Source organism: Myiozetetes cayanensis, unplaced genomic scaffold, assembly GCF_022539395.1.
Source record: "Myiozetetes cayanensis isolate MyiCay16 unplaced genomic scaffold, myiCay2020 scf2-11, whole genome shotgun sequence".
NCBI lineage: Eukaryota > Metazoa > Chordata > Aves > Passeriformes > Tyrannidae > Myiozetetes > Myiozetetes cayanensis.
In genome coordinates, this window is record NW_026087411.1 from 39,219,526 (window position 1) to 39,246,884 (window position 27,359).

The following is a 27,359-nucleotide window of genomic DNA, read 5'->3' on the forward strand; positions in this document are numbered from 1 at the left end:
AAGGCAGTATAAAATCTTGGCAGAAAGGTTACCTTGAGTTTTATTTAGTTGAAGCATTAAACTATTTGGTGTCTCTCAAGTAAGAGAAATGAGCAGATGCTTTCATGGAGTCTGATGATTGAGGTGAGGAGCTGAAAGTACAGTTGTACAGCCCTCTGGTGCCACGTGTGAAACTCATATTCGCCCATAGGTGTGTTCAGGCACAGGCTGTCCATGCTGCCTGCGGGCACTCTGTCACTCTTCTGCAGTTCCTGTGTCGGCTTTTCCTTCAGTCTAGCAAAAGAGTCCCTTCTTACCACCGTACTAACACACAGTCTCCACTTTCTATTGAGTAAAACTGCAAAGGCTTTAAGTCATTGTCTAGTTCAACTTCTTTTCCTTCCAGCTAGAATAAGAAAGGAGAAAAAAGACACTTCTCAGACTTAAACTGAAATCCCTTCATGTAAACCAAATATACATCAGGCAATTGCAGTCAGAGAGAAACTGTCATATTACAGGAATGAAATTAGGTCCTAAATTACAGCATGAAGACTGCCCTCCTGAAGTGAAATGACTTTCCTTAGGTAGTATTTTAGAACATGCTATTGACCTTTAGCAGCATGAAGCATTTTATTGTTGAATTACCCATTTTTAACTTACTTTAGAACTTTCGTAGGACAGTTTCAATTCTGAACCAGGAATTTTAAATAGGCGATACAGCAGTCCTTTGACCTTCTGAATAGTCATAGACTCTGTCAAGGGGAAAGAAAGAAAAGTTATTAGAAAGATGCTGCTGCCACTGAGCTGCAGCTAAGTACCAGTGTTTCACTTTACTTGCTCATAGCAACAGTGAAAGGCTGTATTGCTGCTTCAGTTCTAACACTGCAATAATGCCTTTGGTACCTGAAATCATAACTGCTAATATCAAGTTGAAAATTCTTTAATCTGTGATGGATACAGCAGGATATGCTACTGCAGTTTAAGCGCTTTGATCCCATATACCAAATTAAAGTGTTACGGCTTCATAACTTCCCATTTTTGAGTTTGTATTTCTCCGTGCTAAACTAAGTGACCTTTGGGACACACACCAGTCACGTTCTGACTACTTGCATCTGACAACTGTTCCTTGAAGTTTTCATTACCAGGAATTGGCTTTCCCAGCACAAGTAAGCGAATGTCACTGTGGAACTAGTGCCATTCTTAGGGATGGTGTAATAGTATTAGTCCCAAACAAATTGTCAGCAGATAATTATCAGCAGATAACGTTTATATAATGAAGTCAGTAATAGTAAGGGATATTTTTTGTAATGGATCTTGAATGAGTAGATGTAGTCTGTTCCTGAGGCGATACCTGTGTTTGCAATAGATATGCTCGATATTTTGGTTGAACTTTCACTTCTTTTGAAGCTTTATCTAAAGGCACAGCAATAGCGAGTTATTCCTGTAATACCACATGTTGTACTTAGACAAATATTTTTCTATCGAACATTTTTGTAAAAGCTGTATCTATCTGATTTTATGCAACTTGTGATAATAAATGTGATTTTTATTTTAGAATAAAGCTTAAGTCTTTTTTCTCAGACTCCATTCTGACACATCTTTCCAAGACATCAACTTGATTTAGAACAGTCTTATTCATTCTAGTCTCACTAGAAGCACTAAAACTTTAAAAGACAATAGAAGATAGAACTTGATAGAACTAGATTTCTAACAATATATTACATCCTAGACCTCAGTATCTAGATCCGCAGACTACGTAGTTGCCTCTTGGGACTTCACTTTCTGGTTACTTGGTTAACACATCCACCAGATAATTAGCCTTTAATTGCCTCAAACACATTAATGATGAAACCAGCAGCAGAGGTCATAAGACAAGCATCAACTTTCAATCTTCACGCTGGACTGAAAGTAAGTATGAAGGCCAGGAGAACAGTGACTTTTTCAAACCATTTCTACCTTTGACATTTCTTTATATGACAGAGGAAAGTGTTTAGGAGTTGACAAAGCCAGAGGCAGCTGCCATTCTTTCATACAGTTATTTGAAAAGGAGCTACAAAACAACTGTTTGAACAGAAGCCAAGATTTCTTACCTGGTAGCTTTTTCTCTACTGGCTTCTGTTCAGGTTTCTCAGGACACTTAATTGTCAAAGCTTAAGGAAGAACAGTGAGGCATTAGTGAAAGAACAATAAGGCTGTTCTAGCAGGAGCACAGTCTTTCCAGTCTGTTTTTATTACAAATTGTTTCCCTTAGCTCAGCCTGATTATCTAAAAAAATTAGGATGTAGCCTGCATCTGAGCAGCTAAGACAGCATTTAGTCATTCTCTGAAAAATTAAACGGAATTTTATTAAAATAATCAAGTTTTTATTCATCTTTGGTAAATTAGGGAAAGTATTTAGAAGTGATTCCCTGATGCATAAGATGTTTTTTTTTGGCCAAAAGGAGTATTTACCTAAAAATGCTTAATTTCTATTTTCGTTTATTTAAATAACCTGCAGTGGAATGGAAACTGCTTATTTGGTTTAAAACAGGCTTTGGGCCCTCAAAAGCACCATACAAATAGATTTTAAGAACATTATTAGCCCTTTTTTTTTTACAGAGATTAAAAGACTTATCCTTCAAAAAAGGTTTATATTACATATAGCCAACTAGATTCCTTGTTCTATTTAGTCTTCCACCTAAATGCCTTAGAATATAATGCCTTGAAATACTGTTTTGCCCATGGAGTGAAAAAAGGTTCTGTTCTTCTGTCATCTGGGAAACACAGCTACATGACTTTGCAAGTCCAGTCCATAACCTAGATTAAGAATGTTGACAGCCCCAAATAACCAAAGCTACCCATATTTTTCTTGTCTGTCCTAAAGTTAACAAGTTATAAAGAAGACAATACCAGAAAACAGTGGGGCTGAGGTTAGAACCTCAGATGTCTTCTGTATAGAAGCCATTCACGTATCAGGATGGAGTATCAAATACCTCTATTCTCTATTGTCATGATTAATAAAATCACTTGGCTTGGGTTGAGGGGGAAATAGAGAGTACACAAAAGCAGGGATCTAGTCAAACTCACAGTTCAGGAAAGCAGAAATACAAACTGGAACTCTGTGACATCTCAAAGGCTTTTGAACCTTTTGTCCTCCATATACACCCAGGAAACACTAAGCTTATAAAATATTCTAAATGCAGAAAGAACAGTTTTGACCATTTCTGGCCTCTTACTCAGAAGCTGATTTTTCAGAGTCAAAGGCTGTCGTCCCTTCAGTTCTCCTTCTTCAGGTGCACCATATTCTGTGTGAAGGAAAGTGCACATAGACATGAACCCTTCAGGACTAAAACTCAAGAGAAGACTTAAGAGCACTGTGGTGTAGGATCAGGCAAGAGCCTGCTGCCTCAGTTCCCTCAGCACAGGAAGTGTTGGGCTCCTGCAGCAAGCAGTGCTGCAGACATGACCTTTGATCCACTGCCAGAGCATTTGGGACATGGAGGTGCTGCTTTAACATCCCCACTTTAGAAAAGCCCCAGGTGAAGAGAGCTACTGCCTGCTCACCAGCAGTGATGGGGCAGATGCTCACAGGTGTTGGGATCTCTGAGGCACAGTGCCCTGAAGGGTGCAGTGCTGTGCAGCTGCCCCACGGGAGCAAAAGCCACTCACGCACAGGCCTGCCAATGCGTGGGCTTTCCTAAAGCTGTAGCAGCACATGGAAAAAGCATCAAGGGGACAGAGAAGTTGAAGACAGACCAACCAAACCAGTGCTGGCACAGTGCCAGAATTGAGGAAATGCTACTTTACTGTACTTGTACTCACTGAGACAGAGAGATGGGTATCTGGGATGGGCAGCAAGAAATTCTTCGCTTGGTTTGTTTTTCTCTGGGTCCCAGTGCCCACCAGCTTCTAACCAGTCATTTCCAAATATTTTGCGATAATCAAGCTCTGCTCCTCTTCTTTCAGCAGGAAGGATCTGTACTGACACAGGAATGGCACATAATGTAATTGTATTGACTTTCCAGAGAATAAAATCAAATTAATGACACCGATTCCTTGGTATTACTTGGTATTCAATGTATTTAACAATACCAAGAACCTTACAAACCATATCACCAAATACTGACTGATCCATATATTCAATACATTTTAGAGCCATTAAGAATCCTACAGCCCCTAAGTCTGTGCACTGACTGAGACATAAATGAACATATGAGCAAAGATCTTGCTGTATATGATGACACAAGGATGCTTTTTGTAGCTGTGAGTTAGACACTGCTTCTGCTCCTCTTCATGATGAACATTTGCTGAAGGTTTGATTTGGTTAAGATAATGATATTTTCCTACTGTGGAAAGCAAGTGTTGGTATTACTGTCACTGAAACAGTGCTTTTTTTTTAAGAATATAGTTTTTGCTAACAGTCCTGCAACTTCAACACAACACACGCACTTGAAAAAAACCACCATTGACCCATCTTATCCTAGTCCCCACTGAGTTAGCAACATCCACAAAGGGGGCTTGGTCTTGTAGCCCTACCAGCTGCCCCACTGATGTGGGTGATGGACTAGTTGGCATTTTACTTTTCCTGCATGCAAAAAATCAATAACCTTAAAAGAAAGTGAAGACACTTCCTCGGGCAGTGATTTAATGTTTTTCCCCAGACTCATGCAATTTGTTGAAATATCACATACCTCGCAGTTGTTCAAAACCTCCAGCTGACTTATCTTGGCAATAATTAGCTGTATCAGGGTCTCTGGGTTCTTCTCTGTGTCCATGAGAGGGTTATTGTTACACTGCAGAGACCGCAAACTTGGCAGTTTATCAAGCTCATTGATAGATGACCACTGAAATGGAAGGGAACAGTCTTTTGAGGAAACATAAAACATAACTTCATTTCAGAATAACACATGGTAATGCTGACTTTTCCTGTACAATAAACATGACTGAAAATATTCTTTTGATCATCAGAACCAAGTACTTGTATTCTGTTCATTCACCTGAGGGGAGAACTGCACTACATTTAATTAAAACAAAACAAGGAGCAAGTCAGAATTTCAGATCATTAGAATTATGAGGTAGCAGAAGGATATGGTTAGCTGCTATAAACATGTTTAACTGACATGTTAAGAAATGTTTTTACACTTTTAAATTATGTCTCTGTGTTGATCAAAGTATTCAGTAGTTATCTCAGAATCTTATAATCAGATAAAAGTTTAAAAAGTGAACTGCAAGTTATTTTTAAACAAAGATATGTGTATTTACAAAATGAGAAACTACCACAATGTAACTTACCTGTGATATTTTATTGTCATTTATTGCAAGGCGTTTTAGTGAAGGAAACATTTTAGTCTTGCATCCTAGGAAAAAGAGTAAATTACTAGACAACAGTGAAAACTTTAAATAAACTGAATTATAAAACTATAAATAAATTACTTCTTTTACATACCAAATCCAGCATCAGGAAAGTGTATAGAAGATATGCCAGTGTTTCTAAGTATTAGCTGTTCTAACCTGAAATTTAATAGATACAGTGATCACTGTACGTGGCACAGGAAGTTTTTTGTAAGGAAATACTACCTTTTTTTTTTTAATAAAGGCCTACAACTTTTGACATGGTACGTAATCACTGACAAATGAACAGCAGCCTCACAGACAGTTCCCAGACTTCAGCAGTGTTCAGGGAATAAAATTTTCACTAAGTAGGTGCAACAATTTCAAGCTTTCAGAATGGCTCCAGGATTTAAAATGTGTGATTTTTATCACTTGTGGCTATTTACAATCATAGATGCCATTTTTGTGTTCAGTGAAAGATGATAATTCTGCAAAGTAGCAAAATGTGGTAAAATACCTTTGTTTAATAAGCATAAAATGAAAACCTAATAATACACAGCTTAAGAATGTGTTACTATGCAACAAAAGTAGGATTATATTAAAATAGCTCAACTAAATAATGCAGTTACTGTCCTCAAGAGGGCAAAATGCCACTACTTCAAAATCTCATAAATCTTTCATGCAACATCAATACTATCGTATTTCAGTCAACAAAGACTATGGAGATGAATATCCAGGACAAAGAATTTCCAGCAAATTTGTTTACAGCTACCTGGGGAGATGTGCTATTAGATGCAGTTGATTTCCATCCAGTAACTGGTTGTCTGAAAGGTCTAACAACTTCAGGGTCTTCAGGACATTATCAGGCCTGATACATTGGAAAAAAAAAACCGAAACCAAACAGAAACAGAGAACATTTAAAGTTATCAGCTAATGAAAACACTAGTTTCCTAAGTATATAGTTACATGCACATAATTGTGTACATTTATAAGTGTTTTGAAGTACATCACATGAAGTTTGCATCCGTTATTTTACAGTTATGTCACAGTGGTGAGTTACAGGACTGTAACTTTATGTACAACACAACTTTGTGGTACATCACTCACCGATGATTGACTGACTTATGTTACTCACCTTTCCAAAACTGTAATATTATTACAAGAAAGGTACAACTCTTCAAGTGCTGGCCATCCTTGAGCACAAAGAAGAACCTAAGAGCAAAACTTTATTTAATATAACAAAAATTGGGAAAAAATATTCCAGAAACTATATTTTAAGCAAATTTGCTTTAAACTTTAAACATGATCAGAACAAGCTGTAGCTCCCAAAACCACAGAAACAATTATTAAAGATTTCCTAGTCTTCCCTCTTGTCCGGATGGCTCTCCAGTGCCTGGACATACCAACACAGATGACATCAAAAGGTTTCTGCAGTCACAGGACTTACAGTCCCAGACTTGAGGCTGCCCTTGCAGCTGAGACTGTGTGACCTGGAGACCAAGTGAAGTTCATTTGGTGGGCTGCAGTGACCAGGTTTTCCCTATGACAAGGTGAGGAAATGGCAGTACAAACTCTGCATATGGCATAAAACAGAGTCTTGTATGCAATTGTGAAAGTGTCAAAAATTGTTCAGTTTTAGGACGTGGAATTCCATAAGCACTGGCACTGACTGCTTTTCTACAGATTTGTGCCTGCATGTGGCAAATTATTCTTTTCAGTGAGTTTCTTCTGGTGTGTATTCTCCAGAGGCAAATTAAGTGTGAGCTCATCCTGCTGCTCCTGCCTTGGTTAGGAAACTTACAGGGGCTCTTTCATCCATCTACATTCCTATTTGCTGCGAATTTGTAGGTAATCAATTATTTTTAAGCCCCCAACCTCTTTTCAAAATGTGACTGTAACTGACTAGCAGATTCAGAGTTTTTGAGATGCAAGAACACAGACATATAGATGCACAGTGCACAATCACCTAAAGCTTACAGGAGGTTACAAAGGTTACAAGAAGTGAAGTTGAGAGGTCCGGACAATCCAATTCAATTTCTTATGTTTATACATTCCCCTACAAATGTCCCCTGTCCTTGGCCATTGCTGCTGTATGTAGTCATACAGCTGGATGTATGTATAACTGTCTTATTATATATACAACACAAAGTGTTAACACTGAGATCTCTTCAAGAGGCAGCATATGATTTGGAGCTCAACTGCTTCACGCACGAAAATATGAAACATCATCCTGCTGCCATATCTGCAACACACAAAAACTTACAAAGTCAGATGTAACAACTTTTCCTGCCCCAAAGCAAGAGCAGGAAACACCAATATTTTATCTCTCTAATGTGGATAGTGTTCCTCTGTGTCAACAAGACATACCAAAATAGTTATCTACTGGCGGTGAAGAAGCATGACAAGAAACCTGCAGAGTCAAGAGAAACGAGATGCACGTTCAACAACAGAGAACCTTTGGGGGATTCCTCCACAACAGTCCTGTGTTGTGATGGATGGATGGAATATAAAAGCTGCACAAAACTGAGGCAAAAGAAGGTTTTTCAATAGATTGACCAAGTGATTAGAAAATTGCCAAAACCAAATGACAGGTCACATCACAATTCTAAGAAACTCAAATTGCCCAATTTTCAGCTTCCACGGAAACAAAAGTTCTCAGATCTGACACTGAATTAACACTCAGGAAAGATTGGAGGCTTATTGTGGAGAGCTGGTAGGGAGGCTGTAACAAATAGCCAGTGGAGTAGCCACTGATCAAAACCAGAAAAATGGAAATGCAAGACCTATTACAAAAGAAATAAAGATGACAGGAAATAATAAAGATGACAGTGTCTCTAAGTCCATGATTCTCCTGCATTTTTAGTCTCTTTATCCCAGGAAGCAAATAATATAAATGGGAAAGGTACAAAGAAGCTAAACAAGAATCAAAGCTATGAAACAGAGAATAGCTGTTCTCAGTTACTGCCATATAAAATATTGGGACTTATTAAATGAAATTTTTAGGTAGCAATATCAAAAAACAAAAAGGGTTAAACTGAATATTAAAAGATGTGGATAGCAACATTTCCAAATGGGTTCTTAATACAGTTAGATAAATCATGGAACAAAAAATCCACAAAGTTTAATTAAATAGAGATATACAGTCTCAAGCTCACAAAGACACACAATTCCAGATTACAAGAAGCTCTTACCATATGCTTACCCTTTGCCTAGAATTTTTCCCAACTACCTGCTACTTGCTAGTGTCAGAAACATGATCCTGCACTTCTGTTCTAACACAGATTTTTCTTTTACCCTGTATAATAGTAGATTATATTATGAATGTAAGACCTTAGTTGGAAAACTGAATAACAAATGTAACATCATTTGAATAAGAAAAAAAAGGTTTTAGAACCATAAATATGAATTTTTTACACTCAAATGCATGAATTCCATTTCTAAGTCAATGGTTGCAAACTTTAGGATATTTTACAGGACATTTTTCCCTCTTGAAGGTTATATGTTATGTTTTGAACAATCAGTCAATTATACAGTAATAAGCTCTTTTACTGGTATACTAATAGAAATCTCAGGTGTATTTAGATATATGCAAATAACACAATAATGAAAGAACTTTTTTGAAAACTGATGTTCGAGACATGTAAATGTGGAGCTATAACTGCATAACGGTTAAGCATGTCCCTCTACTGTAAAAAATACTTCAAAACAAAGGAAGAGATACAAAATTCCAAAAATAAATCTTCTCTTTTAAGGACAATGCCATATATTCTTACATATGACAGTAAGCTATTTGGAAACACTGTTCACCATTAAATTGTTTTAGCTTGAATTAAAACATTTCTAGGACTTTTAGACTTCGCTTGTATTCACACTGACAATCAGTGTATATCTTCTCTTTTTCCTGGATTATATTCATTATTATTTTCTATTTAAAAGTTGACCTTTCAAGTAACTCTCCTTAGAGCTTAAGCACTAACATTTTCAAGTGGTTTGTTCACAGAGTACTGATGTCAGGTAGGTCCCTTTATTTTTTCCCTTTTGTTTGACTACCCTTTTAGGCACAGGCTTACGTCTCCCAGCTTATAAGGGAATGAATTGGAAGAGATTTCAGATTTATAAAGAAGATTTCTGAGCTAAAAAATATCTTTACAGCAGTGATGAATCGTCAGCCAGAGCAGAGTTTCAACAACAATTGCAAAACCTACATAATTTTAAATTGCTCTGACTAATCTGGGGCTCCTCTCTGAAATTAGTTATCCCTAGAGAAGTCTAACCTGCCTGCAGCAATGGCTCCAACCAGCCTTTTGGTCAGCCTGGGATGGAGGAAAGCTGCTGGCAGCTGCCAACATTTTAAACAGCACAATGCACAGATTCACTCTGGTGAGCACTAGATGACATTTAAAGTGTTTGTAGCCACTTAGTTCTTCCGTTCACTTCACCATTCCTATTGCCGCTGTTACGGACGGATTATCAACTGTCCTACCATAAACCCTGTAGATGGTTTAAGAGCTCAGTGAATGGACACTAAACAAAAATATAGCAGGGATCGTCTTCAAGCCCTGCTGCAAGACAGGAGAATGAAGAAGCTTCTTTCTACTCAAACCCCACTTTTAGTGGATAGTGACTGGCAGCCAAAATATGAAAATCCATGTCATTTTACAGTGCAGTACTATAACATCTGCCCCTGAGAAATCCAAATAATAGTCCAAATAATGCAATTCCTAAGCCCCATCTCTGAAAAAAGGCCCACTACTAACATATTTGACAACTAGACTTCATTCTTAATAAAACATCATATCAGAGGAGAGTCATTTAAATGTTTGCCTGTTTCAGCACCTAAAAGGCAGAGAGCTTTGTTTATTCTGTGCTCTGTGTTGCACACAACTAGGCATCAGGTATTTCAAGAACCATCAGTATGTGCAAAGATACCAAGCCAATCTCCTGTTGATGCACAGTGATGCCAAAACAAGTATTTCATGTCATATTGATGTATTCTCTTTCCATTTGCCTTTGTTCTATCACATGCACAAAAGTACAGATAAACCTTCAACAACTACAAGGAAGCAAAAAGTTTTCATTTCGACAATAATACTACAACTGCTTTATCTTGACTTGGCAATTTACAGATGTAACTAACTACATAACTAGTGCAATTACCCCACAGCATCTTTTCTAAGGATGATTGCATTTCAGTAGAATAATATAGTGCTTAAATGTTTATTGTGCTTTCCTGGCCTCAAAACCTAATGATATTAAATAAAAACAAAGCCAGGAAAGGTTATTACCTCTGTCCATGTTATTTCAGTTTGATTAAGTGCCAGAATCTTCAATTTTGAAAATGCACTGGATATAGAAGTTGTTGTAGATGGAAATTTCATTTTGTTTTCACTGTATAAAAAGAATAATTATTTGCATAAAGAATAATTGCATTTATTTAACTCACAAGGTTGGAATTACATATAAAGAGAAAAACAGTTTACACCAAAAAAATTTTAAAAATCACTGCCAAGATGTCATAGATTTTTAAATATAATAAAATATACTTCTAGCTACATTCAACCATACTCTTTCCTAATTTACTTTTCTCCTTCAGGAATGCAGATTTGTTCATCTGTGACCTCTTTCTCTCCTTTTCTTCCCTTAAGTTTTGAACATGAAAATTATGTTTTTGGTTAATATTAAATGAAACAAAGTCAGATTTTTGGGATCAAACTCCTTAGTGTCAATGAAAAATAAAGAGCCTACATGACTATCCAGATACCAGTAAAACAAAAGTATGTAAAATGCACTCTCAACAGCAAAGTATCACTACAAAAAAAAAAAAAAAATCTCAGATCTGCAGTCTTCAAATCATTTTTCATTACTCAACCCTAAACAAAAGGTTTTATTTCTTACCTAATCTACCTGCTTGTTCTCATAAAAATCTCTCAGTGTAGTTCATGCTTACTTATGGGTTAAATTTCCACATAGAGAGCTGGTGGATGGTTAATCACTTTTATTCTTCTTCCAGTATTCCATGTACAAAAAAAAAAAAAATCAGTCGCAGACTTACCTTCTAAGGGTCTTTCCTTTTTAAACAAACAGAAGAGCAAAACAATAAAAAACTAATTCAGACTGTGTCAGTTTGTAGTTGTAAGCATCAGATTCCAGCATCAGTCTCATTTTGTTTCCTATTTTTTTCACAAATAACTTATGAAAACCATTCAGTCTAATCTGCACTTCTCAACAATGAAAAACTGAAAAAAAGTTCTGGGTGAATTAAAATAAATTCTCTGTGTTCTCACACATGCTGATAACAATAAATCATGATATGCTCTAGGTAAAGTTAGATTTACAAATAGCACCCAGGTTGCAAACAGCTGTTCAGTGCTAAATATCAAAACAAATGGACCACTTACAACTATTTTTAAAAGTACAATTTTGCAACATTAACTATAAAAATACATAAAAAACCCCGGTGGTTTAGGCTGCTACTTATTTACAGACTTTAATCCATTGTGTTAGTTCATGCCAGAAGATTTTTCTGGCATGTGCTAGTTATGGTGCAAAGGTGTGTACTAGAAATGTTCTTTATTTTGAAATTATTTTGTGAATTCTTTCTTGTTTTGATAGAATTGCAGCTTTATTTAACAACATCCTCCCTCCTTTTCCAGTGTCATCACTGTACGAGAGATTTCCCCCTAGATCTGTCACCATGATCCACAGTTCTTATCAGCATCATTTTAGGACAGAAATGGGCTGGGATTTGGGATACTTAACATTTGGTTAAAGCATTACTGATATTTCAGTTTAGCGTCAGGACACTTGGTAAACATCATCCTTAAACAAAATGGGCCTAAATAAAGACTTGCCTGGGCATTCAGAATATATCAGCAATAATAAAAAATAGAGATAAAGCATTAAGACTTCAAAGAAAATGAAAATATATTTACTTCACAGTTTTTCTATGGAGAAAAAAATTTCTAAAAATTCTCATGAAAAAAAACCCAAACAGTTTTGCAAATCCAGAAGGCAAACAGACAGCTACTGCTAAACCTGATTCAAAAACACTATGTGAGAAGCTTTAAAAGAGGTAAGGATGTGTTACTGGAGCTTTCTCAGGCAAGCTTCAAACTCCTGCAGGTTAAGTCAGTTCTGCCTTGGGGGAAACTGAGCTTTAAAATCCATAGAATTAATTGTTTTAGATGCTGCAAAAGCATGTAAAGGGATCTTATGACACTGTAAACTTACGTTTCTATACTCTCTGCTTCTTCTTGTCTGTAAAAGTACTTTGAGTAATTTTTTTTTACCTCCAGTCTAACTGCCTAACTCTAAAATCCCGAACCAACAAGCCAGTTTGCATAAAAATGATGCAATCTCTTATGTTGAACATGTTGACAAGTCCCTGAAGTCCTGTAAATGTTCAATGGTTGAAATCTATATTCTATTTTTCAGGCAACTGATTTTTCTAATTTTACAAAACTCCAGTCAGCATTCATCTGTCCCAAACACTTCTCCAGAACTTAGTTTCACATAGATGCTAAACTCTTAGAGTTCTAGTCTTTCCTTGAAAAGGGATGTGTACAAATATATAGCACACACAAGTTGTTTAAGAAAAAGAGTTAAAAAACCCAATAAAGTATTTAAAACCTTATCTTCCATTAAAATGAGTCTTGGTATCTTTAATGAGTCTGTTACCTTTAGAAAGCTAAACCCTGAGTCTCTTGGTTTTTGTCCCTGTCCCAAAGGCAGAGAAACCCAAACATGAATATTTATACCTGACATTAAGTGTTTCCAGATTCTGAACTTGAGAAGCAATATCTATTACTGTCTCCCAAGACGATAGCAGATTTTTTGATAGGTTTATATGCCTCATATCTGAAATGTCACGTTAAGAAAAAAAACTTATCTCAGATCTGAACTTCCTTTTTCAGAAATTAGAATTAGGGTTTGGTTTTGAATAAAACAAACAGAAATAGATTACACTTGCTTGGGCTAAGAGGTACTATTGCTCAGTTACAGCAAATTTTATTTTGATTTGTGGTATGGACATGGCTTACAGATTTATAAAATAGCTTAACTTTTCAAATCCTAAAATGGATTAATTTCTATACTGACAGGAACTCTAACCAGTCCTTTCAAATGAACAAATAATACCTTCTCTGTATTTCTGTAACATTGCCACAACACACAGAATACTGAACGCATTATTTGTTATATATTGGAAACCTCTGGTGTCTACAGAACATATCAGTTGTACTTTTATGGAGTTATCTATTCTAGGGTTAAATTTAAAAAGAAACCCATTGCTGAAGCCTTATGAAATTGCAGTCAGGGTAGCAATCTATGACAATACTTGCATTTTTATCCACAATTTGCATTTCTTGTCAAAAACTGTAGGCATCTACTTTTTAACTCTGTGACTATTGCATTAAACTTCAAAATATACACTACAGTTTTAATTATTTTTTAATCAAAGGATACAAGTATCATTCATTGAAGTGAACACTTGGAATGCTAAAATATGTACTTCACTTGTGGTATCATGCAATGTAGCAAAAAAAGGATACTGGCACACGTTCTGCTGATTTCCTCTGTCTGACCAGCATGGCTCACTGCACACTCACGCACCGAGATATCTACCAGTTTGTTCAGCTGTCTGAATGAGAAAGAAACATCCTGTTCATTAACCTTCAAACAAAATCCTGTTAATTAATCTTCAAACAGAAACAGGTATGTATAAATACCTGTATAAATAACATCCTTTTTATACATATCCTCCCCTTTGGATTTGGCGGTATGGAGATTGCTACACTGCAGTGTCATTCTTACTTGAAAACATCTCTGCCTTTTGCCTTTACATCGCTACTACAAAATAGATCCGGTTGAATCACAATTCCCACCCCCCACCACTCCCTCCAAAACCCTTCATCCAACTGAAAAAAAGAATGATAAAACAGATTAAACATAGCTATGCAAACTGGAATTTAATTAGAGGTTCCAAGTTAAACAGGTTTCTTGTGATACTTTCTGCAAGAGGTTCTGAGTTATTTGGGCATCCTTTGTATTGCTTAGCAAATAATTTATATTAAAAAAAGTATTTTTGACTGCTTAGAATGTTCTGGGAGACAAAGGGAGAATAGTTGTGGAATATCAGCTCAGAAGGAGACTGCCACCTACTGAACAAATACATCTCTACTGTTGGAGACCGTTAAAACTGCAATTTAATACACATCATTAAGTTACTTCCTTTCTTACCCTTCCAGGTACATGAACACAACATGAAATGACTGAAAGACCTCTTCACTAGCAGCACAGTGACTTTCTGCCTTCCTTCTCTTAGTTACAAAGTCTTTAGAGATACGAGTAAACAAAGATTAAATAATACTGTATAATATTAAGAAAACATCAAAACACATCTATTTAAAAGGACCATGCATGTGTATGATGATTGCCAATATCATGATATCTGTCATTCCTCCCCAGATATCATCACCTTCTACTTCATGAAATCAAATGGAGGATTGTGAGTACTCAAACATGACATAATCCCAGATTCCTATCTGTAAAACCTGTAAATGATGAAGCCACAATACAAACATTTCTTGTCTCTTCCACCATAGTGCAATTTGGCTTACTTTTAGACATATGACAATCTTATATGCATGGCAGTCAGCTTCCTTTCCTTACAGTTGAAAGTCAGATTAGTCAAACTACTTGACTAATCAATCACTAATAATGTATCTTAGATTTTCATAAATTATACTTGCCTTTGCTGTTCTGCAACAGAATCCATGCCAACAAATTCCACAGTCTTCGTTCCAAATACTACTGTATTCTCTGTCCCATACTGAATATCTTGCTTATCATTCAATCCGTACCGATCCTTTACTGCAGTTAGAAAATCTACTCCAAAATTTGCCTTGTTTGGCCGGATAAATGATCCTCCTTTAGGATACCTAGAACAGAGGAGCCAGGAAAAGGTGAAATATGAAAAGCTGTAGTAACAGCAACTAGCCTCAAAAGTACTAATTATTATTTTTTTAAAAAATACTGGGAACCAGAGCAGTCAAAAGGCAATTCTACAGGCTAATTTTAAACATCACTGTTCCCACTCAGTGAGACCAGCTAAGACGTTCAAAGTATCTTTTATAGTATTTGACAGAAGAGTTCACATTGTGAGATGCCATGAGAACTGAACCACCAGTTCTCCAAATGTATTGACACATCAAAATTACAGTGTCAGTGCCAGTATTAAAAATAACTGCTCTTTTGTTTCCAAACTCATTATGAACTCAGTTTCACTAGAAAGTTAAGTTTCTACCTATGGATAGACACAAAGTTACCTAAATCATAGGACAAATATGTCTGGAATCTTATCACAGCCTAAGTCCCATAGGAATACTCAGAATAGTCATTGCTATATCATATTTGACTTGCATAATTCCCTTGTAATTCTAAGAGAAAGCAACCTTGTCCTTCCATCCACACAAATGACACAAGCTGCAAATTGTAGCACATGGAACTCTTATACAAACTCAAACTTTTAAAGTTTCTGACACTAACTTGGTCACAATTTTGAAACTGAATATTCAACAGAAATATCCCACTAATAATGTATGTTCTACACAGTCCTATGAAATTTCTTCTTTTTTCTTGAGCATTGAAAACTTTGGTGCAACTTCTTGCCATGCAATTGCACTGACGACATTTTCTATCAAAGTTAGCAAGGAAACACAGTATCCAGGATCAACTAGCAGAGACAAGTTATGGGAATAGTATCACAGAGCAGATGGAGGATTTCATAGGAGGATCAGCCAGAAAACAGCAGGAAAAAAGTTGGTAGCTATGATTACCTGTCACTTATGTGAATAAAACTTCTCAAAACAGCATGTAAACATCAAGTGGCTAATTAGCAATCCATAAGGCTACAAAGTTCAAAATACTCTTACATAGACTCTGAACCCTATGGACCTATTACAAGTAGATGGAATAGACTGAGCACCATATATTCACTTCTTTTCATAAAAAAATCAGTATCAGAAATTTCCAGTGCTAGTTTCATTCACTAACATATCTAATACTTATAGAAGTATTCTCATATCCTAAAGAAGTACTTCTACTAGGTAGAAAGTACATATTATTTACTTTCAAAATATTTCCAGTCTGGTTTTGCAGTGACTTAGTTCAGAGTGCAATGATTACAAAACAAGCAGAAAGGCAAACTTGTAGAGAATGTAAATCTGGTATGTACTTCTCACTTTTAATAAGCATTTTCAATACTCTACATTTTTAATCCAGTAACCTTCTCTTAGTTCTTCATAGCTTGCAAACATTTGACTGGTTTAGATGTTATGTGACTCTTTCTTAATACGACTTCTGAAAACAGTAAATTACAATTTCACCACCTTAACTATAACATCTCTTATTTGCAAAGTATATCACTTTTGCATTTAATTAAGTGAAACAGCTTCAGGATTCTACCTGGGGTTCTGGAAAAAAAACCACCTTTGTACTCTTGTATATCTGTAATTGACCGTAGGTCCTTCTGTATGTCCATTTTCCTATCACCTTGATTCTCTCCATTTTGTCATCACCATGCACTCAACAGTTCTGCTACATTTTTCCCTCTGCTCTCCTCAGCCCTCTCACCAGAGCTAATCTAGACAGCCCACATAGACATCCCTTCTCTTGTGCCATTTATCTCTGGCAAAGCCAAGCCCTTCAGGTCTCTCCATCACCATATCCATTCCTTAGCCCATTTCTGTCCTCTCAGGTCACCACTTCTATTGGCATCTCCTTCCTCACAGTCTTTGCAGGAGCGAGTTCTATCCCTAGGGGGAAGAAAACCGCAAGGGAAACTAGCTACCTTGACCCTTTTATTTAAGGGAAAACTATAGTGTATTTATCTCTCAAAACTCTTTCATTTTTGTTTTGATCACAAGATCATAGGGTTTCTCTCTCCTGTTGCTACCACTTCAAAGTACTATGCATGCTTTTATATATTATCTAACATATACCTAATACCATTGCACAGCCTCAAGTTTCTTTTTCAGTTCCATTCTCTTAATCTGATCTACCTTTTCAGGAACTGTCATGAAAGACAGGAAAGGGGACTGCAATGGGAACATATTTTCAGACAAAATGATTGTGTATTCAAGGAGAGAGATCACTGTAACTCATTTTCCCTAAAATACACTGCCTGCATTAACTTTCACACCAGGGCATCTGAACTGTGCAAGCAGTATGTACATATCAAACAGATAATGTACAGAACTTGGACTGACGAAAAAGCACACCTACTAGCAATCAGTCTCCCTAACTGGGGACTAAACAGACAAACCCTAATCCAAAGAGTCATCCAGCACTGTGTATCATGAGATGGAAGAACCTGTGGACTACTGATCAACCTGACTTAAGCTGAACTCTCAGAAGTCCGAGAACAGGGATATTGCTCCCATGTATGTAAAATCTCTTGCAGCCAGGCCAAACACTGTATGGAAATGAAGCGGTAGAAGATACAGCCCTATTTCGCTAAGTAGAAAATGTGGCATATGCCCAAGTGGGGCTCTGGCAACCAGCTGGCTCTGGTTAATACTGACACTTCCTACTGACTTTTAAAATGGAGAGGTTGACCCCAGTCTCAGAAGTCATCTTGTAGGACACTTCCTACTCATGATCCAGTAGCCTGAAGCATTACAGCCCATCTGCTGGTGTGCCCAGGGCACTTCAAAGATATTCATTAAAATTTGGATTAGTAATCTTCTTTCACTGAATAAAGAGTAAACTTGGCATCATTCTTTGCTAATGGAAAATAAAGTGGTGGCACTGCTCACCATTACAGGCATGTGATGGCTCTTCATAGGCTAGGGAAATGCACATGCACACTTCTCGGTACCTGAAGAGTAACGCAGGAGTACATAAACCATAACAGTTACACACTTGAGCTATCTGACTGCAGAAGCAAGCTTCTGAGCAAGGAGAGAGATCTCAGCTTTATCAGCCTGGCACTAAATGTGGATCAATAGCGCTTCTTTGCCCAGTATCAGCTGTTTGCAATGATTACCTTCAGGCAATTATCATCATGACCAGAGCAAATACAATACCAGGCTCATAAGGTGTCATAAAATGTAGCTGTTTGAATCCACGCACATCTTTTCTAGATAGACTCTGAACAGATCTCTTCTTTCTAGAGAAAGTGCTCAACAGACCAGACTTCTTTTAGAAGAATCTACACATTGCAGTAAAGTAAATCCTTCAGTTTTAGAACAGGCTGTGGCATCCAATAACACTTATAAGTAACACTAATCTGCTACAGTGTATCAAATTCTTGACCGAATAGCAGAAGCTTTGCAAACATCAGCAAGAACTTCAAGCTCTTGCAAGTTTACCTTAGTTAAACAGACATGAAAGCTGAGTTGGAGCTTTTACAAAACAAGGAAAGACACACAGACATCTGCAGTTCCAGACGCTATCTTAAGGTTCTGCTGGTGCACAGCACCTGTTTGAACAGTGGTTAGGGACAACAGTTTTGCTTCAACACAGTTCTACTGACAGCAGAGTGTAGAAGTCTCTGATGGATACAGTGACACCCAGGGAAACAATCAAAACTTCCTAACTGATACCTTCTCAGGCTAAAAAGAATCTTGGGAATGCATTCTCCCTTTGCTAAACGGCAATCACTTTTTCTTCATAGACACTAAAATGTTATTGACATCTTTCGTGTATTTGAAGAGTTTGTTTGTGCTCTAAGTAGATATTCCTGGAGGTGAATCTGTCATTCTTGAAGGAAAAATAGCCTAATTTAATATAAACGGATCTTCTTCTTTCATGGAGCAGACAGATCATCATCAGTGACATCATGCAACATGTACAGGACAATCAGAGGATCAGGTCCAGCCAGTGGGAATTTAAGAAAGTCAGGTCCTGCTTGACCAACCTGGTGAAACTGGCTTCCTGTGGTGTGGATGGGTATACTCTTTGCTGGGTAGAAAACTGGCTGGATAGTTGGGCCCAGAGAATGGCAATGAATGGAGGCACATCCAGCTGTTGATTGGTCACTAGTGGGTCCCCCAGGGCTCGAAACAAGAGAATTGAGTGCACCCTCAGCAAGTTCACAGATGACACCAAGTTGGATGGAAGTATTGATTTGCAGGAGGGTCAGAAGGCTCTGCAGAGGGGTCTGGACAGGCTGGATTGATGGGCCAAGGCCAACTGTATGAGGTTCAACAAGGCCAAGTGCTGGGTTCTGCACTTGTGTCACAACAGCCCCGTCCAGTACTACAGTCTGGCAGAAAAGGACCTGGGGGTGCTGGTCAACAGTGGCTGAACATGAGCCAGCAGTGTGCCCAGGTAGTCAAGAAGGCCAATGGTGTCCTGGCTTGTATCAGCCATAGTGCGGGCAGGGAGGTTTAGGTGGGATATTAGGAAAAATGTCTTTGCAGAAAGGGTCAGAAAGCATTGGAACAGACTGCCCAGTGAAGTGGTGGAGTCATCATCCCTGGAACTGCCCAAAGAACACATGGTTATGGCACTTGAGGACATGATTTAATGGTGAACATGGTGGTGGTGCCAAGTTGACAGACTTGATGATCTTAAAGGTCTTCTGCAAGCTAAAAAATTCTATGATTCTTGTGGTCAGGAACATAAAATTCATGCAAACAGTAACATACACTTGGTCACCACTGCTGTCTATACTTATAAACTCTTATAAACCTCACTGAAGAAGAAAAAAAAAGAAAACCTGTAATGCCTTTGCCATGGATAACTTGGCATTTCAGGACTCCACAAATGTAAAAAAGTCAAAGTCACCACCAGAAGGAAACTTAAGAACACAAATGTGAAAAAAAGGCCACAAAGATCTGAGCAGCAACTACAATTTTGCCAATCTGAAAACATCACATAAACAAGTTTTACTGTACTTTCCTCCATTTCTCTGGCCTGCTGTCAAAGTCAAACCTGGGGAAGTAGATTACAATTCAATATGGTCAATATTTCTAGCTACAGGATGTGCTGAAATATCAGGATTCGTCTGGGAAGTGATCTGGGAAGAACAAAACATTCTCTAGCAGGGAAGGAATTATGACTCAAAGTACTCTAAATGAGTGATCCAGCAGAATATTACACCTATCTTGTCAGGTAAGCAGAGAAGTATGTTCACCTACTCCTGGGAAATCTACACATCTCCCCCAGCAAAATGTCACGGATAAAATCAGCTGCTAAAATAGCAATGCCTGTGTAAACACTACGTGTGAATGGAATACCCAACATTGACAGAGAGGAGGCCTAGTGAGGAAGATGACCCTTCTGCCAGATTAATGGGGGGGTGGGAGGACACTCCACTTGATGGGAAGCATAAAGAAAGCCTTATCACCAGTAACTGTGGGGAGAAAGAAGAGGGTACCAGAGCAGCAGGTAAAACCTGTTTTTTGACAATATCAAAAGCCACCCCACCAGCAGCACATTTTTGCCTGGGCCAGACAGAGCTGCCTCCTGCTCAGATGCTGAGGTGAGCCTGTGCCCAGCAAGGACAGACATAGCGAGGGACAACATAGTGCTCCACATCTCAGTGTGCACACCTGACCTCAGAGGTGCTTTCTACCAGCACAAGCGTTAATAGATGTCAGGAAGCAGTGCAGGAATATGGAAGCTGGAGCACCCACGTCTCCCACAGGAGTTGTGTGTAGCTAAGGCACTGGCATTCCCAGGGAAGGAGAGCTTGTTTGTAAGGCACATCTCCCAGGAGAGCACACGCATACAACTGTGTGAATGGGTCTGTGGGACAAGAACCTATTTGAAAACATACTCATGTTTCAAAAGCTGTATACAAATTTTAACAATGTTTTAAGGCTTGATTACCCCTCCTTTCTCGTGAAGGACTGTAGAACATATTTTAATTACACATAGACTGCTGCAGCTGACAGCTAAAATAATAGCTTCCTCAGTTTTTAAAAACTAGGTTGCTATTATCAAGGAAAAGAACTCACAAAAATGTCACTAGAGTATGCGCTGCCATTTCTAGCTGATCCAGAGTTGATGAATGTGCTCATGATGTCAGCATATTTTGAAATATGGCTGGTTTTTTCTTTGGTTTTCATATTCTTAAGAAGCTTAATTATCACCACATAATATATGACCCAGATAAATGTACTGCCATGAAATGTAAAAGTTTAGGTCATATTTTAAAAAAACTTACTATAAAGATCACACATAGCTGTAAGCAGACCTACTGACTCAGATAAGGACTACAAAAATGATCTTTTGGTAGTGAGAATCTCAAATTCAGTTATATTTTCCTCTTATGATCCTATTTTCAAATGTCACTCTGAAAGATACATTTTTTAAAGCTTTATTTTTAAAATTGCCCTACAAATAATTTTAAAAGTCCTTCCATTGCACTTGTTTACAGTACAAGCTACTGATCAACTGCTTCTGCTTATCAGAATTTAGGGAGTGAGCAAAGTAGGTTTGTAGGCAAAGGATACTCATGATAAGGTTTAAGGAAAAAAATTATAAATTTTATGGGTTTTATACATGTATATACATAGACAAAGGAATATTATTTCTTCCCTAAACAGTAGTAGTAAAGAGGTGACATTTTAAGTTGTGGGAGGGTTTTGTTGATTTTTTTTTTTTAGCACCCTTTTGGGAAAATAAGGTAATCATTTTTTACTTGAGTTTCCCTACATCTTCACAATTGGTACCAGAACTACAAATGTGGAATTTATGTCCATGTGTCATGGTGGACCGCTAGAACTGCTACTGAATCTCTTAGACTCCAGAAGGTCTTCTTCTGATTGGAAAAAAACAGAGTACAAAGAACAGGTATTCTAAGAACGTGTTTAAAGACCACAACATTTACATTTGTTACAGGTATATGCAGTTTCACTCAAAGAGTTGATACTTACCTCAAGAACTGAGATCCTTTTCTGAGATCTCATTTCCTGGAAGCACGTTAATGGTTGCTAAAACACCAAGAGTCTATACACGTGTTTTTCTCTCATCCTTCACCACTTCAATGCTCAGGAACTTACTGAGCTAGCACTCTGTAGTATTTAAGAGCTACTGATGACTTTTTCTTTTATGAATTCATCCAGTTACTATCTAACTCACAAACTTTTAGCTGTTGCAGTGTCCCCTAGCATGGACATCAACAACTTGCTGCAGTGAGTATAAATCCTAGAATCTTGTATTCCACAATTTCAAACATGTAAAGTGCTCAGATCTTTACACTTAAATGTAATTCCTGTATATACTTAAACCCCACACACAGCTACACTACGTTTTCCATGTAGTATATGCAGTGAACATACTTAACAATTCCACAGTGATACAAATATAACCCAAATAGGAACTTGATATTTTCCCTTAACAAGATAAATGCAGGTCACATCAAGTCCAAACCTAAACTGTATTTGAGACAGTTAATACAGAACAATATTTCACTTTGGAATTACTTAAGGAAGGTTAGTAGGAACTACCGATTTCCTAACTAAAATATAAGTTCTAAAACCAACTAAAGGTAATATTAATAACATCCAAAAGTCTCATTTTATTACATATATCTGAAAACATAACTTGTGTTTTTTAAGTATTTACAATATTCTAATACTTGTAACCAGATTAATGCAACAGCCTCTAAGGCTTAGCTAGTCACTACACTCAGAACTACTATTTTTTAATAACAGCCAACTGATGACAGAAGGGTTTACCCTAAAAGTTGCAATAGGGCATTTTCTCATGACCATCTAGTCAATGTGCATGACATGCCAAAGCTGTGAATCAACTCACCTGCACCTGAAGTACTGTGTCCCTTCATAGCAGCCATCATGCTTTCCTCTCTGAGGATCATCCCATTCCACACCCAGCCAAATTCCTGAGGAAAGTGGTAGATACATTTAAAATGTATGGTATCATATCCATAAAAATCATTGTTGGAAGAAAGCTCTGAAGTTCACTTAGCTTACCCCTTCTCTCAAAGCAGGAGATTATCATCAGCTCTAAAACAAGTCAGCCAGGTAAGTCTGTACCTAGCCAGATATTGAAAATTTGCAAGGAGAAAGATTCCAGCATATTTGGGCAGCCTATTTCAGTGCTGCACTACTGTAGAGAAAGATTTCCCTGCTGTGGCCATTGTCCTTTATTATATAATCTAATACTAATAAGAAGAATTAGGCTCTGTCATCTTTGTGACTGCCTGTCAAATAGCTGCAGGAAGCTATTAGGTGCTACTTTTTCTTCTCTTCACCACATTAACCAAGCTCAGATCCCTCAACCTCTCTCCACAATACAGGTGTATGATCTGTGCCCTTGACCCCCTTGGCAGTTCTCCAAGACTCCTGCAGAGAGATCTTTGAGATCCTCGCAAGTTTAACTGCATCCCTCTTGAATTGGGATGGTCCCACACCAGCTACGTTACTCCAAGTGCAACCATATCAAGAACCCCTGCCCCCAGAGAGGGATAACAGCTTCCTTTAATTTGCAGGCCATGTTCATCATTCTAAGGTGACCTAGTACAACACGTATGCTGCTTGTCACGAGAGCTCACTGCTGGCTCATATTCATGACAGTATCCAACTTAACTCCCTAGTCCTTTACGACAGACTGTGTGAGTTTCTAGTGCTTCCTGGTCCGTACTGATACACTACATGTGGAAATTTATCTTTCTTGAATCCCTTGGGCTCAAACCTAAAGTTCATAAAACTTGATCTGGAATGCAATTCTAACTCGTGTCACAGCAGCCGTTTGAGGGTGAACACTGTTCATCACCTGAGACACTAATGAATACATGAATCAATAAAGACCCCAGCCTTTACTTCCGTAGTACTCACTCATTCCCTGATATCAAGTCATTGATTACCACTTTTCCACTTGACAGCTTTCAATGCACTTTAACAGTCCATTCATTTGACTTGTATTTCTCCAGCTTCCAAATACGATTGTTCATGGAGACACTATTAAGAGACTTATTAAAATCAAGAAATATTACATCCCTTGCTCTCCCTTTGTACACATTCCCAGTCACATAATCACAGAAGGTAATTACATTTGCCAAGCACAAATTGTTCTTCTTTACAAGTATTATATATTCCCAACTACCATCTTGTCCTTCATAGGCTTGGAAATAGACTTCAAGGGAACATGCTACATGATCTTTCCAGAAACACAAGCTGATGAGTCTACAGTTCCCTGGTCATCCTTCTTGCCTCTTTTAGAGCTGTATGCAAGGCTGGTCTTCTTCCAGGCATCAGCAATCTCCCCTTCCTGTCACCACAATTTTTCAAAGATGACATGTAGTCATCTGACTCTCACTGTCAGACTAGCCAGATCTTTCCACAAGCTAAGTTGGGTCTTCTCTGTCCCCATAAATTGGACCTGGGCTGGATACCAGGTGCCCACCAAAGTCACTCTGTCATTCCCCTCCTCAGCTAGACAGAGGAGAAAAAAATATAACGAAAGGCTCATGAGTTGAGACAAGAGACAGGGAGAGATTGCTCACTGATTGCCATCATGGGCAAAGCACACTCAACTTGGGATAATTAATTGAATTTATTACCAATCAGAGTAGGATAATGCGAAGTAAAGCAAATCTTAACACCTGCCTGCCCCAACCCTCCCTCCTTCCTGGGCTCTACCTCCTTCCCCTCAGCAGCGCAGGGAGACAGGGAATGGAGGTTACAGCGAGCTCATCACAGGTCATTTCTGCCACTGCTTCCTCCTCAGGGAGGAGGAAGCTCCAATGTGGGATCCCTCCCATGGCAGACAGTACTCCACGAACTTCCCCAGTATGAGTCCTTCCCATGGGCTACAGTACAGTTCCTCATGAACTGCTCCAGTGTGGGACCCTTTATTCATGGGGTGCAGTCCTTCAGGAACAGGCTGCTCCAGTGTGGGTACCCCACAGGGTCACAAGTCCTACCAGGAAACCTGTTTCAGTGTTGGCTCTTCTGTGCACGGGTCCACATGTCCTGCCAGGAACCTGCTCCTGCATGAACTTCCCACGGGGTCACCACTTTCTTTCAGGCATCTACCTGCTCCAGCATGCATCTCCTCCATGGGTTGCAGGTGGATCTCTGCACCACTGTTGACCTCCATGGGCTGCAGAAGAATCTCAGCTCTGGCTGAGTGTGGAGCACCTTCTCCCTCTTTCTTCATTGCTCTTGGTGTCTGCATAGTTGTTCCTCTCACATATTCACACTCCTCTCTTCTCTGGACATAATTACTGCTGCACAATGACTTTTTTTTCCTTTTCCTTCTTAAACATGTTATCTCAGAGGTGTTACTACCACTGCTGATGGGCTCAGCCTTGGTCAGCAGCAGGTCCATCTTGGAGCCAGCTGGCTCCGTTGCATATGGAGGAAGCTTCCAGCAGCTTCTCACAGAAACCACCCCTATAGTCTCCCCTCGATCAAAGCCTTGTCTTACAAATCCAATACAATATGTTTATCAGAGGAGGACCCCTGTCTGTAAATCTGCTGCTCCTGCCTCTCTCTCACCTCCTCTGACTATGCCAGCACTGTTTGTGAAAAACAACGGAAAAAGGAAGCAGTAAGACCTTTCTGCTGTAAGAAAAAAAACATAAGCAACCTCAGCCCAAAGTACTTTTTACACTCCTTTTGACAACTCTAACTTCTAAAAAAACCACAACAACTTATCCAGAAGTTGTCATATTTACACAACAATAATGAGGAAAAGACAACGTTCTACTTGACAACGTTTTCATTCTACTTGACAATGGTTCTTAAAGAAGCACATAAATAGAACTTTGAGAACAGCCATTAGATGTAAAGATTAGTTGCTTTTGTGACCTTTACCTGATGTCCGAGACACGCCGCCCACATAGCGCACAGTCCCGTAGTCGGTGCCACACGACACCCTCCGACCCAGCGCATCGGGAGGCACCGAGGCGGTCATCCCGGGATGCCTGGAGCCCAGGCTGCTGGCAGACCTGCAGGGACAGGAGCGACGCCCTTAACACACGCGCGAGTCGCTGCTCTCACAAAGCCCCTACTCCGAGCTGCTCTTCTCCCTCCCGGCGCTCCCGCTCCCACCTCCCATTCCACTCCCCGATCCCGGAGCAGGCTCCCAGCCCGCGGGCCCCGAGGCGCAGCTCACGCACGGGCGGGAGGCGCAGCCCGGCCCGATCCCGCTCCCACGCCCGCCCCGCGCGGCTGCCCCACTTCCGCCCGGAGCCGAGCGGCAACCGCCACCCCGCCCCGCCCGGGCCCCCGGCGAGCTCCCATTGGCCCCGAGCCCACAGGGCCACCCTACCTCGGCCCGCTATTGGCCCACCCCGCCTCCTGCCCTGCTCGAGTCATCGCCTTCAGGGGCACACCGCAGCAGGGCGTGGCCGCCGCGGAGCTTCCTGGGTAACGCAGTTCGCCGAGGCGGTCCCGCCGCGCAGGTTTGAAACCCCTGGACTACAGCTCCCAGAATGCCGCGGGAGCTGTGACTGGGCGGTGCCGGGAGGAGAGGCCGCCGCCAAGAGGATTCCGCCGGCCCAGTCCGCGAGTGGCCGCAGACCCTCGGTGGAGCCAGGGAAGTTCCCCCAAGGAAGAACCGCCGTGTTGTAAAGCAGCGCGAGGTGGGCAAAGCCCTGCAGCGCCGGTGAACCGATACCCAGCGAGAGATTGTTCCGAGCCTGGGGCGCTCTCCCGGGAGGCAGCGATTGAGGAGGAGGTGGCGGCTCGGAGAGCGGCAGCAGCTCCTGCCCAGGGGAGCTCCCGAGCAGCTGCATTCCCTCGGTATCGGGCGCTGCTACATTTGTTGCTGCATTTATTTCAACATCCGCTATTTGAGAAAAATAGCCCCAGAGAAGATACAGGGAAGAGCTGTAACAATCAGGGAACACGTCTTATTAAAAAAAAGCCAAAAAATTAAAAATGGAGGTGTCCACTGTATTTAATTCGCAGATTAACGCCTGTGTTCTACTACAAGTCGCTGGGGAACAGAAGTTTAGCGAGAGCGCTTCGGTTTGTTAGAGATAAGTAGAAGACCTAATAGCTTTCTCACAGGTCTGTGGTTATAAAACTAGAAGTATTCTAGTTCATGTATTTCACATTTGCGAATCTCTCATGTGTTTCATACTTCAA

The 27,359-nt window shown here is 39.3% G+C and overlaps 1 protein-coding gene across 4 annotated transcripts; it reads right to left on the bottom strand.

Annotated features, from left to right (window-relative positions):
- Positions 1-16: 16 nt before the first annotated feature.
- TBCE (tubulin folding cofactor E) lies at positions 17-26,557 on the bottom strand. Of its 4 annotated transcripts, none has more exons than XM_050316625.1 (17): positions 26,539-26,557; positions 26,082-26,215; positions 23,059-23,143; positions 15,039-15,227; positions 13,839-13,927; positions 13,047-13,146; positions 10,575-10,677; positions 6,425-6,501; positions 6,062-6,157; positions 5,405-5,469; positions 5,251-5,315; positions 4,650-4,802; positions 3,781-3,934; positions 3,195-3,263; positions 2,070-2,129; positions 640-731; positions 17-385 (listed from the first exon to the last, which is right to left on the bottom strand). In XM_050316625.1, the coding sequence occupies exons 2-17, from the start codon at positions 26,179-26,181 to the stop codon at positions 293-295; spliced, it is 1,590 nt and encodes a 529-aa protein (XP_050172582.1). In that variant the 5' UTR covers positions 26,182-26,215; positions 26,539-26,557; the 3' UTR covers positions 17-292. The 4 variants fall into 4 exon arrangements, with proteins under 4 accessions (XP_050172582.1, XP_050172580.1, XP_050172581.1 ...); XM_050316623.1 differs by lacking the exon at positions 26,539-26,557 and adding an exon at positions 26,387-26,459; XM_050316624.1 differs by lacking the exon at positions 26,539-26,557 and adding an exon at positions 26,319-26,336.
- Positions 26,558-27,359: the final 802 nt, after the last annotated feature.